This window comes from Oncorhynchus keta, chromosome 26, assembly GCF_023373465.1.
Source record: "Oncorhynchus keta strain PuntledgeMale-10-30-2019 chromosome 26, Oket_V2, whole genome shotgun sequence".
Taxonomy (NCBI): domain Eukaryota; kingdom Metazoa; phylum Chordata; class Actinopteri; order Salmoniformes; family Salmonidae; genus Oncorhynchus; species Oncorhynchus keta.
The window spans coordinates 27,067,677-27,089,927 of record NC_068446.1 but is presented as its reverse complement, the minus strand read 5'-3'; the positions used below and the strand labels follow the sequence as shown (position 1 = coordinate 27,089,927).

The window sequence follows — 22,251 nt, the reverse complement described above, 5'->3', positions numbered from 1 at the left end:
CACCTGTGACAAAATGTGTAGAATTGCAGGAAATAAACATGATGGGTGTGAACAGTTTTTGTCATGAACAGTTATTGCGCCCATAGAAATAGACGTGGGATGTTCCCCAATGCTGGAAGGGGGGAGCTTGTGTGAAAATATTTGGGAACCCTTGTTTTAAATAATCCCACTCCTCACCAAAAAGTAAAAAACGTTCCTAAACAACACTTGCACTTGACTCCTCCTAGCTCTGACTTTTCTGATAACTACTTCATTGAGGAAATGAGTACTTACTATACGTGTGATGTGTGGTTGTCCCACCTAGCTATTGTAAGAATAATGTACTGTAAATTGCTCTGGATAAATGTCTGCTAAATTACTAAAAACGTAAAAAAATTAAAGCAATACACTCTCGCCCAGTTCCATTTCTGTCCCCTGTCCCTTCTCCTAAAACCAATCACTCAGATTTCAGATGACTAGTAATATCAGATCTGTGAAGGGTGAAGGAGACGAGACGGTGTTAGGAAAGACGGAAGCTATATGAACTGAATTTGAATCAGACCTGTAAAATACACACGTCACCCCAACCCATATGATAAATTTGTCTGTTGCTGTGTTTCGGGGGCGAGTACTCAAATGACTGGATTATTCGAGAAATGGGTGGAGACAATCGTGAGATTATAAATACTTGTTGGGCTGCGATTCGTTCCACCTTCCACACACTCACGATCTGGCAAATCCTCGACCATCGCTGGGGCTTTAACGAAAGCAGTGTGTCAAACAACGGTGTTTACGCTGGAGCTCTGAAAAAAAGACAAGAGGGTAAGTTAAACGTAGTTTTGTCGATAAGAGGCTCTTTACTTTTGCTTGACGTCCTTTCTGCTCGGCGTTAAGCGAAATGAATGCTTCTGGCGGTGGTTTATTGACAGCGTTAGCATAGCTACAGTAACAGTTAATGTTAGCCTTCTGTCTCGCCAAGTCGATTAATTGACGTAAAATGTCATACCATATTGTTTCACGCTTATTATTTTTGTCGGGTGACGTTAGTATTTAATTATGGGTAAGGATATTGATGTAATTGATTGATTTTAGCTAGCTAGTTGACTAACTGCGTATTCGTGTTACTGTGCAGTGATCCAGTAGTGTCCAGTGTGCAGTGTTTTCTTTTAGTCTGACTAGTGTTCATTTTAGCGTGTTTTTAATGTCAGACAACCGGCCATACTGCCATACTTGTGAACTAAGTATTCTTAAATTGTTTCACCGCATATCTATCTTGATCTATGGTTTAGGCTATTATTGACCACTATTCCCGATTGTTGTCTAACGTTATGATATACTTGTTTTTAACAGTGCTCCGGTTAAGCCCTGCATCATCTTGACCAGAGAACGCAGGGATCATTTGCTTCAGTCTCTAAAGAAACATTTTGTTTCGGGAGAGGGTACAATTTGATAGTACTTACATGCTGCAGCCGCCATCAGTCCTTCATAATAATCTTTAATCGATGCAAAATGGTGCAAAATAAGATCACCGAAGTGACTGGATTCCATCGCTCTTTCAAGGTTAGTTAACGTTGCTGTTTCTATTAGGTTGTGTTGGTTACAAGATGTAGAAGTGGGACTAGGCTGCATCTTTCAATATGTAACCACATTATTCTATATTTAATGACTTCCGTCTTCACATTTGGGTGACAAACGTGTGTATCCTTGCCACGAATGTTCAGACTTCACAAGTGCAAATATGGGTAATGACTGAGTTGTCTAGGGAACGGGTCTACTTGGGTCTACTTGGACAATGTTAACTGGCACAACAGATTGATTGTAATTTGGTTCAGATGCTGTTATTGGATATGAAGCCTTGGTACAAGTGGGCAGTGCACATAATTTTTCACTGGACACTGTCAGCTGTGAAATTCTTTCCAATATTGTAGTGGATCCCATGAGACCATGGCCACTGGAGCTAATGGGTTGATAATTTTATCAGTCTTATGGGTCATTTTGAATGCTGAACTGTTATTAGTTGAAATTCACACATGTGTTCTCATCTAGGGCCCAAATCCCTTTGCTGGTGATGAATTCACAAATGGTTCCCTCCTTAATTCAGACTTCAATTTTGATTTGTCAAATAGACATGGTAAGTGTGTTCCTTTTTTTGTTGTTTTTACTAATCACTTACTCCAAGAGGCCAATGTCAGCATCCTGGGACACCAACTCAGTAGTAGCATTTCCTATGTTAAGTAGCACCCTAGTATTCATACAGATGTTTCTGATTGTGTAGATATTACCTCCAGCAAGCCTATTGACATCCCTGATGCCAAGAAGAGAAATAAGAAGAAAAAGCGTTGCAGGGCAACTGACAGCTTCTCTGGCCGATTTGAGGGTAATTTTCGATTTGATACTAATTTTCTTATCTCATCTAAAGGACAGATACTATAGATTATGGTACAACATATTTAATCTATCTGGCGATTTTTTTTATTTTTTTTAATATACATTTGTCCCACCAGATGTCTACAGCCTGCAGTCAGAGGTACTTGGAGAGGGGGCTTATGCAAGGGTACAGACCTGCATCAACCTCATCACCAATAAAGAATATGCTGTCAAGGTAAGATGTTTCTCATGCTGCACAAGTTCTCTAAAAAGGAACCCCAATATAATTTGTGCCTGAACATGTTATTGTCTTGAGTGGTTTGTTTCAAATTTGTAAATGAGGATGTTTTTTTTAGGAATGGTTGAAAGCTCTCCCAGGATATTGCATCCCTCAGAGGATAATGTTTGAAGTGTGTCACGCTCCTGACAAGGGCATGTGACTGCTGTCATCTTACATTTCACTTCCTTGCTGCTTTGGCATGTGATCAATATGAAGATAACTGCACATGGTCACCTGATCATTAGCCCCACTGGGAGGAATTGCTATGGAAATGTAGACCCTGAATCAATTAAATGGTTTTAGTGGTATAACCTATAGATACACTTGAGGGTGTGGACTACATCAATGTCCTCTCCGGCATCTAAATTTGTAGCATGTACTCTTGGAAATGTACTTGTTTGGGACATCGTTAATTTCCCTAGACAGATGTCGTCATGTTTGTTCTGTTCAGCCTTTTGAAACGGATGTCTGAGGCTCTCACTCAGTGTTATGCTTCTGTTGTGGTTTTATGGGCACTGGGGGCCTAGCTACTGCAAGCACAAACTTCTCCTCCGTGTTTTTCTGACTCTGCCAGCCAATCCGAGCCAGCGGAAGGCTACATCCACCCCCTCTCTTTGCTCTCATTCGTCAGCCAGGCTCCTAGTGGTGAGAACATTGTGTACTGGCAGCAGTGCCAAAACATGTTGAGGGTTATGACCTAGGGTGTTTACACTTTTTTCTGTTCCTCTAGAATATATATTTTTTTTAATTACATGAAGGGATGCAGATTGAAAATGTTTTGGATTCCTGTGCCTTGCTGCTTTTTCTCTCTTTTGCCTTGAGCAAGTAAATGTTGTGAAATTCAATTTTGGCAGTTTTTCACTTTGCAGAAGTGTCGTAAGATTTAGTTTGTTCCATATTTTGTATGGATTCCTTGTATACTGTTACTTTTGCATCCAGTATATTAATGGTATTTGTTCCCTTTCTAATAAACATACTGGTGTTAAATAGTTTACTATAGAGGAATCCTTTGAGGAGGATTCTATGGGGAGGGGTGTGGGAGAACCAATGACTCGAGGTCTAGGCGGGGACTTCAACTGCCCAGATGTCCTTGCCAGCCACCCCTCCCCCTCTCGACAGCTGGATGGGGGGCTGGGGCTCCTGGTGTTGCAATCCCAACAAAATCCAAAGCTGCAGGAAAACAATTTCAAAGGGAAGGGGCCTGCCTGGCTAGCTGCGTCCTTGGGTCCTGCATAAGGATTGCTCCTGGGCGTTCATGCATCTGATTTACAAACCTGCAGTATGACTCAATGGGGCCCTCCTAAAGCCATGCTGTGGGGATTTATAGCAACAGGGCAGTAAAACCCCCACAAGCCTCCAATGACAAAGGGCGCTCGCCCCCACAGTGTTAGCTCTTCATTTAGCTGTCAATTTTTCCATTATCAGTTAATCGATACTGGTGTCTGCTCTGCTACATGTAGGCTACTCGTTGGAGGTTGTGATCAGGAGAAAGTCACTGGTTGGGTGCAGACTCTTTTTAAAATAGTCCCTAGGCTTTGGGAACACACAGGCCCCTAATCCTAGACAGTCATTGTGCTCTGACCCCGGTGGAGTTCAATGGCAGCCCTAATCCATCTAGCAGGAAGAGCATCACGTACACCCTCAGACAATGAGGGGGTGGCTGGAAAATTCAGGCCTTTGCCTTTGGTGTCAGCAGTCTCCCTTGGCTGCGCAACAAGCTGGGCTGTCAGGCAGCAACCCACAGCAGCACTAGAACTATTGCTCTATTGTCAATACAACTCTTTGGGAACACTTTGCCTTGTAATTTCACAGCACAAGCATGGAAGGTTGGAATATGGTATACAATATTTAGAGGTGTGGGGCCTTGATTCTCCACCCGTTGGCTGGCTGGGTGGGTAGGCACTTGGCAGGCCCCAGAAGTAGGTTAACCCTTCATCCTAACTGTGCCTTAAGGTTGGAAGGTGAGAAGTGAACCTAAGGGCTCAATGGTATATTTCCAGTCCTTACACAGTATATTAATAGGATTTTATGCATGTGTGATTGTTACCCCAGTGGAATTAACACAGACTTCTCCATTCCAGATCATTGAGAAGAGACCCGGTCACAGCCGCAGTCGCGTCTTCAGGGAGGTGGAGATGCTGTACCAGTGCCAGGGTCACAGGTAAGATTACTACTTAGATGCCCAACCACAGGGACTTCTGAATAATATATTTTAGTGGAAAGCAGCTTACCTCATTACACCTTCATGGCACTGTAAATGAGCAATACCCTGAGCAAAGTCTTTATAATTATTCAATAAATTCCTTGACTGAAGAATCTCTAATGACTGTCGTGTGATTAGTTTTGACCAGTGTCCTGTCCTTCACTGCAGAAACATCCTGGAGCTGGTGGAGTTCTTTGAGGAGGAAGACAAGTTTTACTTGGTGTTTGAAATGCTCAGAGGGGGTGAGTGCTTCTAACAGGGTTTAAAGGCTTTAAAATTAATATGCACCACTTCCTCCTGCATGTTTCTCACATTGAATTTCTTCGTGTGTCTTAATTAGGGTGGAAAAATTCCTGCAGCTTTCTATAAATTCCCTGGTTTTCCAGAAATCCCAGTTAGAGGATTCCTGGAATGAGGAGGAAATCTGGTATCATGCAACCAGGATTTCTGGAAAACCTTGGAATTTATTGAAAGTTACAGGAATTAAGCAACCCTAATCTTAATACAGGCACTTTTAATACACACCAATGTGATGGGGTTGAGCAGGGTAACAAGTGTGGTGTTAACCTGCAGGTACAGTCCTGGCTCACATCCACAGGAGACTACACTTCAGTGAGCAGGAAGCCTGCGTTGTGGTGCAGGACATCGCCAGCGCTCTGGATTTCCTGCATAACAAAGGTAAGTCTGCTACAACCAGGTTGAGCCACAGACCAGGGCTTGCCTGGCAGGCCAAGGGATGGGGTTTCATATGGGGACTGGGAAGGGCGCTGGCATCTGGAGATGGGCTGGCTGGCATTTATCATAAGGGCTTTACAATGCAACTCTAGCTGATCTGGTTTCAGCAGATAAAAGGCTCGGCCCACTAATCTACTTCTGGGTAGAATCACAAATGGTTCAAAGGTCTCGCGTGTTCCCTCAACACCTGGGCTGTTTAGTCAAAGCCATGGTTCCCATGTGATCCCTAGCAGTGGCCCAGGCTGGTCATTTGACACATGTTAAAACACATGCCCCCCTTCTGTCTATTGCCTAATTATGCATGCATCAGAATGACTCTGCATTTCATTTTTACAGGAATGGCACATAGAGATCTGAAGCCGGAGAACATCTTATGTGAGCATGCAGACAAAGTATGTTTCCATTTACAGGTGTCCGATTTGTATATATGTGTAGCCACTGGCGTATTGGCCACTCTAATCTGGAAGTATGATTACGCAATAAGGCCTGGGGGGTGTTATATGGCCAATATACGACGGATCATGGCTGTTCTTGATGTCTGGCACAATGCAGAGTGCCTGTACATAGCTCTTAACTGTGGTATATTGGCCATATATCACAACCCCCCCCCCGAGGTGCCTTACTGCTATAAACTGTTTACCAATGTAATTAGAGCAGTAAAAATAACTGGTCATACTGTGGTATATGGTCTGAATACTACAGCTGTCAGCCAATCAGCATTCAGGGCTCAATCCACCCAGTTTGATTGGCCATAAATCGCCTTCTGCCATCACTCAATTGAGCCGTAGACCACAACCAGCACCCTGGTCAAATATTTTGAGCAACAGTAGAATTGTTTTGTAACATTTCTAAAACGTGCCCATTTCCCTTCCTTTGTAGATCTCGCCTGTGAAGATCTGTGACTTTGACCTGGGTAGTGGGATCAAGCTAAACAGCGACAGCTCTCCCATCTCCACCCCAGAGCTCCTCACTCCAGTAAGTCTGTCTACTACACTCTGTTCAGCCAGTCTAGTTTTGACTCATGTAAATAGGCCTGTGGCAAGGCTTTGGGCAGGAAACTGAAATTCTATGGAAAGCAGAGGTGTGTGACTATTGGGACATGGTACAGCAAAGCCAGAGTGAGGCTTTCTTGTGCCTTTGTCTGAGGCAGGGTGGTTTTAAAATTCTGCTCCCCATGTAGATTGGCTTGCCTGTATGGTATTGGACAAGCCCAGGTGGTGTCACTTGCAGGAAGCCCTCTCATTGGGAACCAGGGAGAAGGTGTGCTTGTATCTAAGGCCAGGGACAAAGTTAACTGTTGGCTGGTTTCATTGTAATGATGGGATTGACTCTCAGCCAGTGTATAAACACACACACCTTTGGCACGCTCTCCTATCTGGCAGCTCCTATGCTTAGGTATCTGAGAAGCACTTATCAGCGCCATTCAGATTCCTGAAAGTTTAATGTCCACATCCTGCTACTTATCAGTGGAAATGGTGAAGCACCTGGGGCAAGGCCATGATGGGTTAAGCCAAAGTTTCATTAAAAATAAAAACTGCCTTTAAACCCTGACCGGCACAATGTTACTGGAATTCTTCAAATGTAAAGGGCAACTATCCCTTTCTGTGCCTCTCCTGTCAGAGGGAGATGGATGTGAGCAGGTGACCCAGATAACCAGGCTAGATAGAGGGAGAAATGTAGGAGGTGGGGGGTTTTCATTGTAACCTGACCTAGCTTGGGTAGCCTGTTGGCAGGCTGACTATTTGGGTATTATAGTTTGGCCCATATTGGAGACAGACTGGGTGGTGTAAGTGCTGAGTGGTCTCCTCTGTGATCTTGGGTCTCAGCTCTCAGGGCAGTCTGAGGATAGCCCCCCCCCTGGTTTCAGACTGGTCTTTGTTGTGAGAGATTGACCTGGCCCTGGGTCAGACTGATGGACATCTTTGAATAAAGATATGTTGTCATTCCTGTGTGAACTAGATATAATATCCTTGAGGCAAGGCTACGGGGAACAGATTGCACGTTTGCGCAGACCGTGAGGCCAAACCATGCTACAGTATGTGGAAGTGGTTGAATGAGAAGCTTATTTTAACAGTAATTTGAACGAGACCATGTCCCCTGTCACTGATCTTCTGCTACATTCCCCTGGTAGCACTTGAGCTGTAACATGCAGAAACTGAAGTAACATTGCCGCCCACCCTCTGGTCTCTGCTCTTGCACTGTAATCTCTACCCACTTTCTCACCACACGTGTGCAAGCCTGCATTTCTCTTTGTATTCATAACACAAAAGCCTCATGTCTAACGGTTGTTCTAGATAAATTGCCCTTGTGCCTACTAGCAACTCTGCTTTGATTGGCTGAGCCAGGGGGAGAGTGAAGGAGTGCGGGGGAGTGGTGTGTGTGTACCCAGCACTGCTCATGCGCCTCTCCCTTGTTTTTTCTAGTCTCTGTTCAGGACATTCTTATCTGATTTTCTTTCCTGACACTTTTCCCCACATCCCCACACTTAGTGTGTTATTCCCCCAATGTTTCATAGTATTTACACAAAAAAAAAAACCTTGCTCAACCAAAAGCCGTCCTGTTCTTTCCACCAATCGATTGGTGGAAATGTTTAAATGTATTTTTCTGTGTCAACTACATATGCACTGAGCTTGTCTGCTTTAAGCACACTGATTAAATAATTAAGACATAAATGACTGCCACTTGATGGTCACAGTTAATTAAAATGACAGCCTGTGACTGGCACATGTTTAAAGAAGTCCGATGTGTGGATGACATTTGACTTCTTGTGGAAACTACTGGAGATCAGGGGAAAAGGAGGGTAAAGGCTGAAGTGTTGTGAGCGTTGTGCTAAACAGTTGCAGTTAAATTACAATATTTTTTTCCTGACCATTTGGAACAACTTAAATACTTAAATAGTGTCAGTCTGTTCTAACAAATGTATAAAGCCTTTATTACAGTAGACTAAACAGTTTCATGCATTCTTGAATTGCGGTTTATTGTTTAGACTAATTATTTTAGGCAAACTTTAGTTTAACATTTTTTTTTTAATGTGATTGCATTTCAAACCGTAAATGATTGATTCAGTAGCCTATATATTGAAAAACAGGTTTAAGTTAAGGTATTAAGACTGAACAGGACACTCTTAGGCCTACAGCTTGACGGTGGTTATACAAGGATACTATACAAAGCCTATTAATGATAACATTATGTATTATAATCATAATTCTAACAATGAGATCAAGAAAAAGGATGGTATAGGAGCAAGCGCTGCATGTATGTGTTATGAGGTTGTTAGAAAACAAGTTTGGAACTAGGTAAACACAATTAGAACTACCATTCTGTTCTAACAAACATTTTTGTAAGGCAAGGGCTGTTTTCTCATTGCTGCCTCTGAATTGTTCTCATCCCAATATCCTGGTTAACTTTGCTATTATGCACATAGCAATACAGGGAAAAGTGCCAATTTTACAGTGCACTGAAGATGGTTTCAGAACCGGACAGGGAACACATCCAACATTGGAGTGTACATTTGTTATAATATATTAGATTTATTGTGTTGCATCATAATTAGATACTATAACCATATAATATTTCAGTATCACATCTTAGAGTGGACTGTGCCATCCTCTTGGCCTCTGCAATGGAAGTGGACACTGAGACATGCGTGAATCAGACAAGTCCTGTGCACGATGGGATTTATTTATAAGTGCAAATATTCTCGGTTGCCAACAGCCTGTTGACTAACTGGTCAGTCCTATAGAAAGCACCCTTAGGAAATGTTGTGGTTACTGTACTTGTAGCGGTTGGGGGTTTACTTTCAGGGAATGTTCTCTTTTCTGAGAATCGTGTTCAAGTGGTTTCCTGGTGTAATCAGGTCTGCATGAGGCTGTGTGCAGCAGTGAACACATACAGGCATGTGGTGCAACTTAAAGCTTCAATTTAACTTTTTGGGCTTCCTGACCGAACTCACATTTGAGTTTTATAGATTTGTCGTTCTCATTGAAAGCAAGTCTAAGAAGCGGTAGATCTGCTCTGTGCTCTATTTCTATGCTCCCTGTTTTCTGTCTTTTGATTGTGTACACAAGCTGAAATTCAATATTTTTGGTTAAATGAAAAGGTATTTCATAGTGGTTTAGCTAATACAATAGTTCTGTAAACACTATACAATGCTTTGTCACACTGGAATTTTAACACTTATTTTAACAAACTGGAAATGGGGCAGGAATTCTGTTTACTGCAGCTTTAAGGGGAATTCCCAAGTTTTTTCTGACTTGTCAGGCGCTGAAGTGCCAATGAAAGACCTCTTTCTTTAAAAGCAAAGGCAGCTGTGTTATGAGTTGACTGGTCATATGGTTAGGAAAGCTCCAGATTGCGGTGAGGATTTGTTGGCAGAAATCAATGTTGGCTGATTAGCCGCCATCCCTGTCACCGCAGGAAGGATTAAAGAGTCGAAGACTGATGGAAGTCGTCAATAGTATTGCACCAGCAGGATGAAGTATATCTGCTGCTCTACAAATCAGTTGAGCAGAGCTCCCTCACCTTATCATGCCCTGAGCAGTCATAAGCTGGCTACTGGGCTTAGCCATGTTTTTGAAGGGGGCTCTGAAACACATACTCTCATTCTTCCTCAAGCACCATGGTGAACAAATCTATTTTGTTCCATGATGCTGTTGCTAGGCAGGACAAGACTATTTTGGTGAGTTCTGTTATCAAAATAAATGGTCATTCAAACCTACTTTTTAGTTTGTTTTAGTTTTATTTAGTCACTTGTCTTAGGATGGTCAATCTCCTGCACAGCAACTCCGCTCCCAATAAGTGTAGACCTTACAGTGAAATGCTTACTTAAGAGCCCCTAACCAAAAGTGCAGTTAAAAAAAATACGGATACGAATAAAAAGTAACTAAAGAGCAGCAGTAAAAAAAATAGCGTATGTGTATATATCTCACACACGGGGTGTGCCGGTAGTCAATGTGCGGGGGCACTGGTTAGTTGAGGTAGTATGTACATGTAGGTAGAGTTAATTAAAGGGACTATACATAGATGACGAGAGTGGTGGGGGGGGTGGGCAATGCAAATAGTCTGGGTGGTCATTTGTTCAGGAGACCTATGGCTTGGGGGTGGAAGCTGTTTAGAAGCCTCGTGGACCTAGACTTTGCGCTCAGCTACCGCTTGGTGTGGTAGCAGAGAACAGTCTGACTAGGATGGCTGGAGTCGGACAAGTTTTGAGGCCTTCCTCTGACACTGCCTGGTATAGAGGTCCTGGATGGCAGGAAGCTTGGCCCCAGTGATGTACTGGGCCATTCGCACTGCCCTCTGTAGTGCCTTGTGGTCGGAGGCCGAGCAGTTGCCATACCAGGCAGTGATGGTGCAGCTGTAGAACCTTTTCAGGATCTAAGGACTTGTGAATGTTGACCTGTCTAAAGGTCTTACTAACATCAGCTGCGGCGATGATCAGTCTTGCGGTACAGCTGGTGCTCTCATGCATGTTTCAGTGTAATTTCCCTCAAAGCGAGAATGAAATAGTTTAGCTCTTCCAGTAGGCTTGCGTCACTGGGCAGCTCTCGGCTTTGCTTCCCTTTGTAGTCTGTAATGGTTTGCAGGCCTTGTCACACCTGTCGAGTGTCGCCGCCGGTGTAGTACGACTCGATCTTAGTCCTGTAGTGACGCTTTGCCTGTTGATGGTTCGTCGGAGGGCATAGCAGGATTTATTATAAGCTTCCGGTTTAGGGTCCCGCTCCTTGATAGTGGCAGCTGTAGCCTTTAGCTCAATGCGGCTGCTGCCTGTAATTCATGGCTTGACTGCGCCCAGCCCAGAGCTAACTAACCCTGCTGTCTCGGTCTGTTTCCTGCAGTGTGGCTCGGCAGAGTACATGGCCCCTGAAGTGGTGGAGGCCTTCAGTGAGGAGGCCACAAACTATGACAAGCGCTGTGACCTGTGGAGCCTGGGGGTCATCCTCTACATCCTGTTGAGTGGCTACCCACCCTTTGTAGGCCGCTGCGGTAGCGACTGTGGCTGGGATATGGGAGAACCCTGCCACACATGCCAGGTAAGGAAGAAAGCAAAGGCCACCTCTGGCTGACCCAGATTCTTTCATTTGTTTAGTGTGCTTTCCAGAAACTATCCTGTTTGTTTGTGGAATTGTGGCATATTCCTAGGTGCACATTAACAAGACTGACTTGCGCACAATTGTGAAATTCAAGCTCTGAGTTTCCTTACTATGTGATGGTAATGAAAGTTCTTTATCACTAGAACATGTTGTTTGAGAGTATCCAGGAAGGGAAGTATGAGTTTCCAGAGAAGGACTGGGCTCACATCTCCTCAAGTGCCAAAGACCTGATCTCCAAACTTCTTGTTAGAGATGCCAAGAACCGCCTGAGTGCCGGCCAGGTTCTGCAGCACCCCTGGGTGCAGGGGGTAAGTCTCACTCTCTACACCCCCCCCCCCAGGCTCTTTGAATTCTACATACATTTCAGTGGGTAGAATGGTGGGGTTTCCTTTGTCTAACCACCTGCTAAAACATATATTTTTTTTTTAGGGATTCTCTGACACACTGCCAACATCCATCCTACCTCAAAGGTTAGTTAATATTTGGGTCCCTGAGGGATATGGGCTATGTTCTTTACTGTAGTGTAGCCTAGCCTGATCACCTCCATTTATAAGAAAGTACAACTAGTGTAACTAAAATGTCAACTTCTGCATTAAGATTTAAGATTCTTCTACCCTTTCAGGAGCAGTGCCAAGGACCTGACGTTCTTTGCTGGCAAGGCAGTGGCCATGAACCGGCAGCTGGCTGAGCAGGCTGTGATGGCAGAGCAGCAGCAGCTCGACGAGGCTCCCACTGTCATCACAGCCTGCTCCACTTCCATGCACCTCTCCCCTCCATCCAACTCCAAGCTGTCCAAGCGCAGGCAGAGCCTGCTAAAGACGGGGCCTGTCTCTGCCGCCGAGCTCTGCCAGCTCCTCGCCCCCCTCGTCATCACGTCATCTGCCTGAATCACCGCCTTTGACCAGCCGCACCCACTGAATTGGATCTCCAGATGACCGTTCAGCCTGGCCCCTGCCTCGCCCTGGCCCCTGCCTCGCCCTGGCCCCTGCCTCGCCCTGGCCCCTGCCTCGCCCTGGCCCCTGCCTCGCCCTGGCCCCTGGCCCCAACTCAACCACACTTTCATTGACTGCAGGCTTGTCCCCCTCTTTAACAGGAGAGACCGCTGCCATGCCTGGCTCCAAAAGTATATTTCGGAGGGCAAAGATGAAGAGCCGGCAGCCCAAATGCACACATGCCCAAAATTCCTGATCAGTGCAGCTCCACGTATGCGTCCTCTATTAATTGAAATGTGATGGCAGTTGGAGAAATGGCTTGAGCTGCGCTGAGAATTAGAAAAGTACAACACTGCTGTGTACACTTTGGACTCTGTTAAATGCTTCACTGCCTTCTGCCCCATAGCAGCACTTGTAAAGCACATTAGCCAGGGCCTGCATACATGGCACATCCAGGCTGAGGGGGGGGCCCTTTTCAAGCTGTTTTTCTTTTGAGTCTATGGCAGAACGGTTGAACCAAGCTCAGACGCCTGTTGTGCTGCTTCCGCATGTTATAACTGGATCCACTGTGAATGAAGTTTATCTGGAATGTTCTCCATGTCTGAATGTCCCATCAGCAGATGCATACACGCTGATGCAATGGCCAACATGAAGGGTTTTACATGTGGAGGTATTCAGTGGAAAGAGTTCAGAAGGCTGGAAGCCAATGCTGCCAGTGTCTGTCGCAGTCCATTGTTTGGATAAATTCCTCTTCAACTGAGCCTCCTCTGTGGAAGGTCTAAGCCCACAGTACAAAATGTTGTGGCTGTGCCCATGAGCCTCTAGTACCAGAGAATGTATCTATAACCAGCCCTTATTACGCTACAATGCAGTTTCATAGATGACATGAATTATGCCAAACTACCAATCGCCATGCATCATTCAATTTTCATCTATTCTTTCTGATATCAGGGAATTCCTCCTGAATTTCTACAATGCAATAGGGGTTGAATGAAATGTTGCGCCTGCCTCTGCGGAAGGTGCTTTATGCACTAACCTAAAGTTCTTGGCACATGCAACTCATTTGATACCAGAACATGAACTTTGTTGTCCTGATGCTACCCTCAATAAACATGGAGCAGGAAAATTGCAAATTTGGTTCCCCATGCCAAAGCTTCCCATGCCAAATTGTGTACTAAGTGTTGTCATCAAACCATAAGATGTATTAATGTAAACATCTAAAGTTATTTGACTGCTATGTAAAGGAAATATACCATGGCTGTCATAATAATCTGTCTAATTTAGCAGAGTTAGAAATGCTAATTTTAGCCGACGTGACTTGGCTAATGTATTTGGATTTGTTCAGGGTTTAATCAGGCTTTTCTGTTAAGAGGTTAACCTACTATTGACCTTGATAATGTGACACCCTCAGAATGATTCCAAATTGCATCACAACTGCAAAAACCTCATTTTGGGAGAAATAATTAGCATTTAACATGGTGACGGAGATGATGGAAAAGTCTAAATGGCATAGCATTCCAGAAAAGTCTTCCGAGGACATGTAGCTGTATTGAGTTATTTAAAAAGTTAACTGTTTAACTGTGCCACTTTTTTTTAATTATTTTTTTTACACGTGTTTTTAAGCTTTTATTTTTCGACATTAACCTCATGCAGGTGCTGTTCAATTGTTCAGGTGGAACACCAGATGTTCCTTTTTTTAAAGTGTGAAGTTTTATCTGGAGCTAAATTAATGCCCAGTGACAGTTATTTTAATGTTATTTTGTAATGCGAAAGTGTTGGCAACAATCTGTTTGGAAACCAGTGGCTGTTAGGAAATTGACAAATTATATTAGTGATGGGTTCTCAAGACACTAGCCAATGCCAAAAAGTCATGAATACAAGTGACAACGTGCGTGTTCTCATCACCAAGGAGTACAACGACTAAACTCATGACTGTCCATGTGGTGTTACCACTACTGCAGTTTGTTACCACTACTGCAGTTTGGTTATCTTGGAAGAAATGGCTCCCTTAGTGTCAAAAGGCCCATTCTGCTGATTCATGGGACACTGATTGTGATCTTTCTGAAACCTTTCTACCAATGTATGTTTCTGGGGTTTTATGTCTTATAGTAAGACTTACTTGAATTTGTGTATGCAGCTGTTCTTTGTTTGGGGAAACTAACTTGCTATTAAGAATCTGAGAAAAAGCATTAAGCTGCGTAAGGCATTTTTGGGGGGTTTATGAAAATGCCTTTTCAATTGAGTTTCTGCCTGCCTTTTATTTTTTTCTATCAGACAAGTGTCTCCCTATTTTGTTAGGGTTGTGATTCTCCGAAATGCACAGATGTAGTACTTACATCTACGGTGTGTTCTTAGTCATAACCATTTCTACTTTTGCACAACGCAGTAGTTTTGGACTTTCTAAATGATATTGCAACAATGTGTAAAATGAGACCAACTGGACAGTCAATCCCCCACTATTTGAATGGTGCTCACAGGGAACGCATTTAAGATTTGAACAACATTGGAACATATGTATACATCTTTCAGTCCGAGGGAGGTAACGTAAATGTTTATCTACGTGGTTCTCTACTCAAGCCTTCTCTTTGGAGTTGTTGCCCCTTGTTTTTAACTCTTTTTGTCCCAGCCCAAAATATTAACAGGATTTTTATTTTATTTTTTACAAATCATACTTCTGAGACATTGAATTGAAATAAGCACTTTACTGTAACATGGGACTGATTTGCAGTTCACGCAAAGAAACATGACTTGCAGAATTTTATTGTTTTTTTTTCTAAATACAATAAATTGCTTTGAACAAGTATTCTCCACTTATTCTGCTATTTGTCTGAGGAATGGTGAGAAGCCTCGGGGCCAGTTCAACGATATAACTGCTGAACCATTCCAACATGTTCTCACTTGTAAACTGGCACAATCACCATAGTTTTACTCTGCCAGTTCATCACTTGGCCAAGGCTTGAGGCTTGATCAATTGTACTGGAAATGGCTCTCAGATACAACGCAGAGTAAAGGACACATGCTCTTTGCTTGGGGGCAGTTAAGTAATATTTACTATCAACCTAGTCACATGTAATTGGTTTGGTCCAGAGTCGGAGGTGTTAAGGATTCATGACTGTCTATACACAAGGCAAGTGATGCAACTCACTGCAAGTGCTGCCCCTGTTTCCCCAGGAGGTCTGGCAGTGTTCCTTATCAACCCAGGGGCTGGGGACACTGAATTCCTGTTAATACTCAGCACACGAAACCACACCTCTTCAAGGAATACCTAGGATAGGGTAAGTAAGGGTAAGTAATCCTTCTCCCCCCAACAAGATTTAGATGCAAGTGGCTGTTCCACTGGTTGTCATAAGGTGTATGCACCAATTTGTAAGTCGCTCTGGATAAGAGCGTCTGCTTAATGACTTAAATGTACTGTAAAATCTGGTCAATCTGATACTGCAATTTTCCATTTGCTCAACAGAATGCAGAAAAGGAATGTCAACTTAAGTCCTAAAATATCTTGTATTACATAAGATGCACTACTAACCGATTGCGCAAACATCACCAGGGATTTCAAGGAAATGATGCAATGTTATTTTGCTTGGAGCGGAGTTATATCTGGCTCGGTGTGTCAGAGCATTGCTCAAATTCTGAGTCTTCCCCCTAGTGTTGATTTTAAAAACTACTCCAGCTCACCTAAAAATATTGCACACAACCAAATGGGTGTTTATTTGATATGTGGGTCAAAATAAACTAAGAGCAAACCTGTGGAGCAAGATACACTTCTCCCTTCAGGACTGCTGTGGGAGTTCTGGTGTTTGTTACTCAGTTCTGCGAGGACGTTGATGACATCGGCTCCACAGGGACATCCTTGGAAGCTGCTGGAGGGTGTCTCTTGTCCAGGTTTTTGGCCTCAGGAACCTCTGCCTTCAGAGAGTCCATTATCAGTTTTGGGTAACCCCAGTTCTTTTGAGTTTTCTTTTTCCTCACATTGCACTCTAAAGCCTCTTTCTGTTCGTCAATCAAAAAGGGCATGTCACTTGTCACTACCTCAACGTCATACTTGGGCTTTGGGAAAACCCTGCTGGGATCCATTTTTGGTGCCTTGGGTATGAGGGCATTAAGAGATTCCTGCAGACCCCAGAGGTGTTGGATTTTTTTGCGTTTGATGTGGAACTCTAGCTTGTCTCTCATTTCTTTGCTGATAAGTGCCTTAGAACAATTAAATTCAAACTCTACCTCTGACACTTCTTTAGGCTGAGGAGTTTCTTTGGGTGTGATCAGTTCCACAGACTTGCTGAAGATGGTAGGTGCTCTCAATGCATTTGCCAAATGCTTCTGTTTCAGGTTCATCTCAAGAAGTTTAATGGATACCTTTCTCATGAATAAAATATTTTTCACTCTGGGTATAGGGATGCGCATACCTGGTCCGACTAGCTTCTTTACCAACCTCTTTGGAGGAACCCTTCCCTGTGGCATAGACAATCTGATTTCCAGGCACTTGCTTTTCAGTTCTATTTCAAATTTGGTCCTGGGATAAGTTTTGCTAACTTCCAACGCATCAGGTTGAGTGGATGTATCTATGACAAGAACGCTGCTACATACACTTTCCTCAGTAGAATAATCAGACTGACTTGATGCTGCAGAGAGGGATTCCCCCCCCTCTGTTTCCAGTGATGTTACTGTTATTGGCCCTATCTCATCCTGAAGTTGTTGGCAAGTGATCAGAGGCTGGGAAATTGTTTCAGCGTTACTGTCTATAATCAGATTTCTGTTGTCCATACTCTTATATCTCTGATACTTAGCGCCTTCTGACCTAAAGGCTTTTATATACTTCAAAGCAAGCTTGGGAAGAGCCCACTGCTTTTTTATCACTTTATGCTTCACATGACACTCAAGTCTGTTCCTTATCTCCTGGGGGAGGAATGGGGTTTCTTCACCATGGAAATCCAACTGAACTGGCTGTGGTGTGACCTCCTCGGCTGCCGTCTTCTCCAGGGAGTCTGAGTAGAGAGTAGGCACTCCCAGTAGGTGGTGTAGTCGGTTTTGCTTCAGAGTCATCTCAAGGAAATCAGTTGTTTCCTCTCCAATCATACGGATTAAAAATGATCTCGGCTTGGGATATGCAAAAAGATGGACAAAACATTGAGGACGAGGAGTCTTCACCAACCCTGGACATAATTTCAAACCTAAGGGCTTGCTAGATGTTCTAGTCTCCATCTTTTCCCGTTTCAGATCTTTCTGACCATTGATTGCCACCTGGGATATAAGAGTAGTGTTATCTTTTTTAAATGTGGTCTTTGCGTTGTCGTGCTGGTTGGGATCTGTAACTTTGTCACATACCATTGGTTTATGATTTTCCTCTTCAACAATTAAAAGAATTTCAGGAATCCTCTTTGTGGCCTGCTTCAGTCTTTCTGGGAGTAGCATCCCAATAACTCGAACCAACAATATGGCACGTCTCCATAACCTGCGTATGACCTTTCGGCGGATGCTGTGCTCTAGATTGTGCCTCCCTTGCATTTTTACTGACAGTGGGTTATTCAACTCTGACCTGCCAGCGGGACCTTTGTTAGTAGAGGATGGCTCATCTTTAGAAACCACTGGTGTAGCATGGACTGTTTCACTCATCTCAGACACAAGAGTAGATGGATTGGATGTTGAGCTGAAAGAGGACCAGGAGGTAAATGAGCTGATAGAATCAGATGACCCCATAATGTTCAGAGGCCAAAAGCTGTGCTCCGTCTCACTGCTGGTGGCGGTGTCGTTTCTGGACTCTGGAGTGTCCACTCTGATGTTGACGCACCTGTCACCATCGTTGTTGCACAGGTGCATAGACCCACACTGTTTGCAGTCAGACGGTAACTCGACATGACGTTTGGAGGGAAATAAAGGTTTTCTCTTTGTTTCCAATTCATTGGCCCTGTCATAGAAAAAGTCATATTCATTGTCGTATTCAGAGTCACATTTAGTAGCAGGGCTATAATCTGGGCTGGAGTCAAGATAGGAATCTGGAGGCTGCCTCCGCCGTGGCTTCCTTTGTCTTCTGCTCCCACAGCTGACCTTGTGCACAGTGTTCTCCGGAAGATCATCCAGTTCCTTCACATGGTCTACGCAGCTACTGTATAGAGTGTAGCGCTGGGTGGTCAAATCCTTCAGCATGTCCCTTGTGAGAAAAGATACCACTGATATAAAAATAATAATAAAGACAAGAAATGAATGAAATTCCTCAAGTGTTGGCTAGAGCACACACACAGACTCTCGCTCGAGGCTGGTGGGAGGGGCTATAGGAGGATGGGCTCGTTGTAATGTCTGGAATAGAATTAATAGAATGAGCCCAACGTGTGGTTTCCATACAGTACTAGTCAAAAGTTTGGACACACCTACTCATTCAAGGGTTTTTCTTTATTTATACTATTTTCTACATTGTAGAATAATAGTGAAGACCTCAAAACTATGAAAAAACACATATGGATTCATGTAGTAACCAAAAAAGTCTAAAACAAATCAAAATATAATTAAGATTTGAGATTCTTCAAAGTAGCCACCCTTTGCCTTGATGACAGCTTTGCACACCCTTGGCAGTCTGTAAACCAGCTTCACCTGGAATGCTTTTCCAACAGTCTTGAAGGAGTTCCCACATATGATGAGCACTTGTTGGCTGCTTTTCCTTCACTCTGTGGTCTAACGCATCCCAAACCATCTCAATTGGGTTGATGGTTGGGTGATTGTGAAGGTCGTCTGATGCAGCACTCCACCACTCTCCTTCTTGGTCAAATAGCGCTTACACAGTCTGGAGGTGTGTTGGATCATTGTCCTGTTGAAAAACAAATTATAGTCTCACGAAGCTCAAACTCGATGGGATGGTGTATCGCTGCAGAATGCTGTGGCCTTGAATTCTAAATAAATAACTTAGTGTCACCAGCAAAGCACCATTACACCTCTTCCTCCATGCTTCATGGTGGGAACCACACATGCGGAGATCATCCGTTCAGCTACTCTCCGTCTCACAAAGACACGGCAGTTGGAACCAACAATCTAAAATTTGGACTCATCAGACCAAAGGACAGATTTCCACCAGTCTAATGTCCATTGCTCATGTTTCTTGGCCCAAGCAAGTATTTTCTTCTTATTGTTGTCCTTTAGTAGTGGTTTCTTTGCAGCAATTTGACATTGAAGGCCTGATTCAACCAGTCTCCTCTGAACAGTTGATGTTGAGATGTGTCTGTTACTTGAACTCTGTGAAGCATTTATTTGGGCTGCAATTTCTGAGGCTGGCAACTCTAATGAACTTATCCTCTGCAGCAGAGGTAACTCTGGAACTTCCATTCCTGTGGTGGTCCTCATGAGAGCCAGTTTCATCATAGCTTGATGATTTTTGCGACTGCACTTGAAGAAACTTTCAAGAAAGTTCTTAATTTTCCGCATTGACTGACCTTCATGTCTTAAAATAATGATGGACTGTCGTTTCTCTTTGCTTATTTTGTTGTTTCTCTTGCCATAATATGGACTTGGTCTTTTAACAAATAGGGATATCTTCTGTATACCACCCGTACCTTGTCACAACGCAACTGATTGTCTTAAATGCATTAAGAATAAATAAACTCCACAAATTAACCTTTTAAAAGGCACACCTGTTAATTTAAATGTATTCAGGGTGACTACTTCATGAACCTGGTTAAGAGAATGCCAAGAGTGTGCAAAGCTGTCATCAAGGCAAAGGGTGGCTAATTTGAAGAATATCAAACATAAACAATATTTTGATTTGTTTACCACTTTTTTGGTTACTACATGATTCCATGAGTTATTTCATAGTTTTGATGTCTTCACTATTATTTTACAATGTAGAAAATTGTTTTAAAAAAAGAAGATAACTGGAATGAGTAGATGCTTCCAAACTTTCGAATGGTACTGTATGTACCGTTTCATTAATTAAATTCCAGAGACAACAATGAGCTCATCCTCATATAGCTCCTCCCACCTGCCGCCTCTGTCACGCACACACAAACATGTTTCTAAACTTACAAAAAATCTGAGTCATCATCGTCATCATTTCCTCTCCATAGATCCCATAAGCACCACAGTATGATGCCCGAGCAGAACAAAAACACAACGGTCTTGACAAGGATTGTCACATCAAGACCTAGGAACAGAGGCCGAGAAGAGAAATTCTCACCGTTCCTGAAATAATTATTTGCTGTAGCAAACATACTGGCGATGGAAGCTATCATCTAGGCCTGCTACATTTAGTGTTCAGCATTTGCCCCGTTAATGGTGCGTTTGAAGGTTGGTTTAACCGTGAGCAAATGTAGCAAGAGCATAAAGTGGACCGCTCTAATCATGATTATAATGCTACAGTTAAAGCGTCATAAACTATTGCGTAATGCGTTCTAATTTGTGACACAGTTGACACAAAAGCCATTTAAAGCAGATCAATTAAGGTCACTAATTTAGTACGGAATTCCCCTCACCTTGTCGTCTAGGTCTTATTTAATAGGAAAAAACAAAAACCGTCAGACATTCAGCCCTCCGCGCAGGTGCACTATAGGCTATAAATGAGGAGAGTTTACTTTGTATCAGCGAGTTGGTGGCTGAGTTGGCGCTCAGGAAGTGTGTGTGTGTGTGTGTGTGTGTGTGTGCGCGCGCGCGCGCGCGTGCGTGTGTGGGCATAGGCATATTTTGTTAAGAGGGAGCTTTGATTTATATGTTTCTAGCTCAGGCTCATACAGAGACTCATCAATGCTTTTATTACAAGCAGACTTGACTGTTGTAATACTCCCCTGTCTGGTCTACCCAAGCAAGCCATTGGTCAACTGCAAAACATACAGAATGCTGCAAAATGGGTACTGACCAAGACCATTTACATTACATTTAAGTCATTTAGCAGACGGAAAACAATCATTACACCGGTTTTAATATCTCTGCACTGATTACCTGTGAGTTCTAGAATTACTTGTAAGGGTATCGATTGTTTTTTAAATCAATCCATGATCATGAACCCCAATACATGTCAGACATGCTTCAAAGTTATGTACCCAGGAGGTCCCTCAGGCACTGGGCATTTAACTATCCCAAAGCCAAGGACCAAGAGGCAATGGAGAGGCAGCCTTTATGCCCCCAACTTCTGAAATAGCCTGCCAGAGAACCTGATGGGTGTGGACACTGGAGATATTTTGAAAAGATCTTAAAACACACCATTTTAGCTTTGCATTTCTGTAGTGTGATTTTTGTTTGTTTGTTGTCTGTTTATAATTGAGTTTCATAGGCTCTTATGTTTGAGTAGTAAACATATGTTTTTATTTGAATTGTATTAGTTATTTTTCCCTGTGAAGCGTGTTGAGTTAATGTTTGTAATGTTCTATAAATAAAGCTTGATTTCATATGGTTAGGCTAGGTTGATTTTATAGACCATATCCTACATTGTAGCCCTATTAGGCCTAAATGTTGTGCATAATTCTCTTGTACAATTTTGGCTACAAAAACCTGCTTGAATCAGACTAAACGCACAGGTGTTTTGATGCGATATCAGGCCTTTGATGGCCCATTTGGGGTTGATTGAACATTTTTTAGAAAGGCTATAAAATGTCTGTTTCAATCTATGAAATCGGTACAATGATTCTGGTACAATGATTCTCACTCTCACTCTTTAATTATCTTCTACATTTGATGTCTGATTAGGATGAGTGC

General features: G+C 43.1%; 2 protein-coding genes across 2 annotated transcripts; one reads left to right on the top strand and one right to left on the bottom strand.

Moving 5' to 3' along the window:
- Positions 1-480: 480 nt before the first annotated feature.
- On the top strand, positions 481-15,388 carry LOC118359178 (MAP kinase-interacting serine/threonine-protein kinase 2-like). Its single transcript, XM_052480470.1, has 14 exons — positions 481-801; positions 1,330-1,539; positions 2,026-2,110; positions 2,255-2,356; positions 2,484-2,581; positions 4,708-4,787; positions 4,998-5,071; positions 5,403-5,507; positions 5,901-5,956; positions 6,444-6,539; positions 11,399-11,593; positions 11,797-11,961; positions 12,083-12,123; positions 12,276-15,388. Exons 2-14 carry the CDS (start codon positions 1,489-1,491, stop codon positions 12,538-12,540), a joined length of 1,413 nt encoding a protein of 470 aa, XP_052336430.1. The 5' UTR covers positions 481-801; positions 1,330-1,488; the 3' UTR covers positions 12,541-15,388.
- Positions 15,389-15,910: 522 nt separating this feature from the next.
- LOC118359177 (uncharacterized) lies at positions 15,911-21,821 on the bottom strand. Its single transcript, XM_035737513.2, has 2 exons — positions 20,590-21,821; positions 15,911-18,730 (listed from the first exon to the last, which is right to left on the bottom strand). The coding sequence occupies exons 1-2, from the start codon at positions 20,793-20,795 to the stop codon at positions 16,390-16,392; spliced, it is 2,547 nt and encodes an 848-aa protein (XP_035593406.1). The 5' UTR covers positions 20,796-21,821; the 3' UTR covers positions 15,911-16,389.
- Positions 21,822-22,251: the final 430 nt, after the last annotated feature.